The 3,445-nt window shown below is 42.4% G+C and overlaps 1 protein-coding gene across 1 annotated transcript; it reads right to left on the bottom strand.

The window, feature by feature from the left end:
* Positions 1-473: 473 nt before the first annotated feature.
* LOC109953813 (extracellular calcium-sensing receptor-like) lies at positions 474-3,305 on the bottom strand. Its single transcript, XM_020589271.1, has 6 exons — positions 3,030-3,305; positions 2,529-2,735; positions 2,142-2,417; positions 1,699-1,926; positions 1,464-1,587; positions 474-1,390 (listed from the first exon to the last, which is right to left on the bottom strand). Exons 1-6 carry the CDS (start codon positions 3,303-3,305, stop codon positions 474-476), a joined length of 2,028 nt encoding a protein of 675 aa, XP_020444927.1.
* Between the last annotated feature and the right edge of the window lie 140 nt (positions 3,306-3,445).

Here is a 3,445-nt window from a genome sequence, read left to right as displayed (position 1 = left end):
GCAAAGTTTTGAAAAATGACCAGCATGCGCCAGGCTCACGAACCGACTGATGTAATTGCATGGGGGTTTTGAAAGTGCACAGGGTGTTTGCAGGACCCTCCATGATGAGCATGCAGTGGGCCTTAAGCGTCAATGAAGATTAAACAAGACGGCTTTGCATACATGGTCTTTATTCCCGTTTCTGATTAATGTTTGGCTACAACAGGCGATGCGTCTTAATGCATAACTACATTAGCTGCCCCCATAGGTGTTAGACTCCATAAGTTCTATGTTCACCACTGCCAGTAAAACTGAGTCATTCACAGACAAACAGTTTACACAGTACAAATTGCTAAATAAATAAATGAGACAAAAATTGAGATTTTTGGGGCTAAAACTAACAAAACCTATACAACATCTTTTTTACATTGTTAAAGTTTATTTGCGGCATATTATTGTTGCCAGTATGCTGTTTTAGGGTTGGTTGGGTAATCTCAATACTTGGTGGTGGCTCTACCCATGATTGCTTTCTTTGTGTTTCTCTCTGGTCTCATCAGGATGGTGTAACATTTTGGTCCAAACAGTGCCACAACCAAGAGGCGGAAACTAGAAGCCAAGATGGCAAATACCTCCACTGCATCTGCATATTTGCCTGGTGAGCTTATATAAACGGGAACAAATGCCACCCACACAGCACAGAAAATAAGCCTGCTGAAAGTGATGTGTTTAGCCTCATTGAAATTATCTGGAAGATTCCTTGCTAGAAATGCTAACAAAAAACTCAGGAGAGCAAGAAAGCCAATGTAGCCAAGTAGCACTGAAAAACCAACTGTGGACCCAACTACACACTCATAAATGATCTTGTCATTGTGGTACTGGGTGTTCTTATGAGGAGCTGGTGAGGAAGAAACAAGCCAGGCAGTACAGATTGCTGCCTGAATAGAAGTAAGAACCACAACTGTCCCTCTCTGCTGCAAAACACCAAACCACTTCAGACCGGCTCCAGCTCCTGGCTTAGAAGCCTGGAACACAGCCAGAACCACCATGGTTTTGACCAGGATGCATGACATGCAAAGCACAAAGCTGATGCCAAATGCTGCATGTCTCAGCTGACATGTCCACAGTGTGGGACGTCCAATAAACAGCAATGAGCACAGGAAACATAATTTAAGTGACAGCAATAGCTGAAAACTCAGTTCTGAATTGTTGGCACGTACAATAGGAGTGTTGTGATGATAGATGAAGATCCCCAGGACAACAGCACAAGTAAATGTGCCCAGCAGTGATGTAGCTGTCAAACAGATACCCAGAGGTTCGTGGTAGGAGAGGAACTCTGTTTTCTTAGGAACACAGTGGTCACGCTGGGGGCTGGACCAGAAGTCATCTGGACAGCTGGTGCACTCTGTGGAGTCTACATAATGGGGAAGGTGATGAGATACACAGGTATATTTCCAAAATACAAAGTTTAAAAAGTGAACACCAACCAGTGTCATTGCTGATCTTTCCCTCAGAACAAGGGATGCAGTCAAAGCAGCACACAGGTTCCCCCTTCTTTCTTGCCATGCGGGTACCTGGTGGACAGCTCTCGCTACACACTGACCGGGGTGGCTGTGGGGAAGAAAAATAAAAATTTGTTTTAATACACTACTAAACACTGCTATAAGGAGTAATCCATGGATCAAAACACAAAGATAAGAGTATAAAAATAATAGGAATAACCTTTTTAGATTTGAAGTTCCAGAAGATTTTGTCCTCATCAAGTGTGAGTTCTTCACCTTTGAGGGGTAACTTCTTCACCTCACCCACACTCTGAACCTGAGTTCTTCCATCAGGGAGCCACATCCAGTTCATGATGTCATATACTGGTAATACATCACCATTCTCATCAAATGACACTTGATCTCCAAATGATGTGGTGAAGTTGACTTTTTCCAAGTAATACACCAGCTAAGAAAATCAGAATGAGAGATAGAGAAGAACAAAGGTGATTTCAAAAGGTGATGAGACCATGATGAGCAGGGTTATCTATGATTCAACAATCAAACTTTACTTTGTTTTGCACTCTATAATTAACAATCACATAGTTTTGTATTTATTCATATACCCTAAACTCTATGTCAATAAATACTGGATTCAGTCATATAAACCACTTAGTATCACACCTGCCATGGCTCCAGTCTTTGCAAACTGCCACAGCTGTGCTCACTGAAAGGCCCTCTCCTTGACTCACACTGCAGAAGGTCATCAAGGGCATACGCCAGCGCATACACAGCCTTGTATACATTAAACTCTGGTCGAAGGTTTGAAGTGTCCAAGAACTCAGTGTCCACATTCTCTAGTTCTTCCTGTCCAGTGCACAGTGCTCCTCCAGCTTCCAACCAGCCTGGTGAAGGTGGTGCAAATCTACACTGAAATGTGTATTCCCAAAACTGATTTACCTAAAATATATTCAAAAATGGATGTTATAAACAATGGCAATATATGTATTTTTCTGTATTTTTGAAAATGCCAGAAAAATACCAGATGAGATTACAAAGTTGAACTCTCACCAGTTTATTTCCATAGTTCACTCTGTGTTGTAGGTCCGGACGTATTTGTAACAGGAAATCCCTGAGCCCTGGTATTTCTCCTCGACGAATGGCAATGCCCAGTGTACCACCCAGGTACGGCATGAGGTCTGGGGTTTGCAGCACAGTAGCCAGTGTCCAGGCTTCACTGGCTATCCACTGCAGTCCGGTCACATTCTGCCTCTCCACCTGTGCATGGCATTATACCAAATATATAAATTCACTTGGCCATGCAACTCAGGTCTTGTCTAGTGTTCTGAATTACATACACTTTACAGGGCTTGTTTTAAATGAAGCATGCCAGCAGAACTGGAGTTCAGCGTATTTTGTTGTGAACTTACACAAAAGCGGATCATTTAAGGGATATGAGGTGTGACTTATTCAATTAAATACATTTTTTACATTCAAATGTGTTATTGCAACAGAAACTTTGCAAGAAAAAAATTATATTAATTCATAAGTAAGTTGTATTTCAAGCCCAACCTCTTCCATGAGATCAATCATGTGACTCTCATGTGCGAAGACAATGACCACACGAGCTGTGGATTTCTTCATCACTTTCACAATCCTCCTTAGTTCAGCTGTGTCCTTGCTCCAGGGTAAAACCTCTAAGTAGGCCAGACAACCTCCACCAGACTGAGCCAAGTCAGACTGGAAGGATCGGGCAGCATATAGTCCATAGTCATCATCACTGATCAGTAGACCTGCCCAAGTCCAGCTGAAGTGTTTCAGAATCTGAATCACAGTATGCACCTTCATCAGAAGCAGAATCAGCTTTATTGGCCAGGTGTGTTGGACACACGAGGAATTTGACTCTGATACAGCAGCTCTCAATGGTTACGTACATGTCAGCAGGCATGGGATTGTGCATTAGGAAAGAGATTAAAAACAATAAGAGT

Source organism: Monopterus albus, unplaced genomic scaffold (genome assembly GCF_001952655.1).
Source record: "Monopterus albus unplaced genomic scaffold, M_albus_1.0 scaffold1464.1, whole genome shotgun sequence".
Lineage (NCBI taxonomy): Eukaryota > Metazoa > Chordata > Actinopteri > Synbranchiformes > Synbranchidae > Monopterus > Monopterus albus.
Note: the sequence above shows the minus strand (reverse complement) of the source record. Positions and strands in the feature narration are given on the sequence as shown.

Bases quoted from the DNA above. Each gene is read 5' to 3' on its own strand.
- LOC109953813 (XM_020589271.1), bottom strand. From the start codon at position 3,305: ATGAAGGTGCATACTGTGATTCAGATTCTGAAACACTTCAGCTGGACT. The intron at 2,736-3,029 runs GTTGGGCTTGAA...TGCCATGCACAG, and splicing joins TGATTGATCTCATGGAAGAG to GTGGAGAGGCAGAATGTGAC. The intron at 1,927-2,141 runs GTGTGATACTAA...TGATTTTCTTAG, and splicing joins AAAGACTGGAGCCATGGCAG to CTGGTGTATTACTTGGAAAA.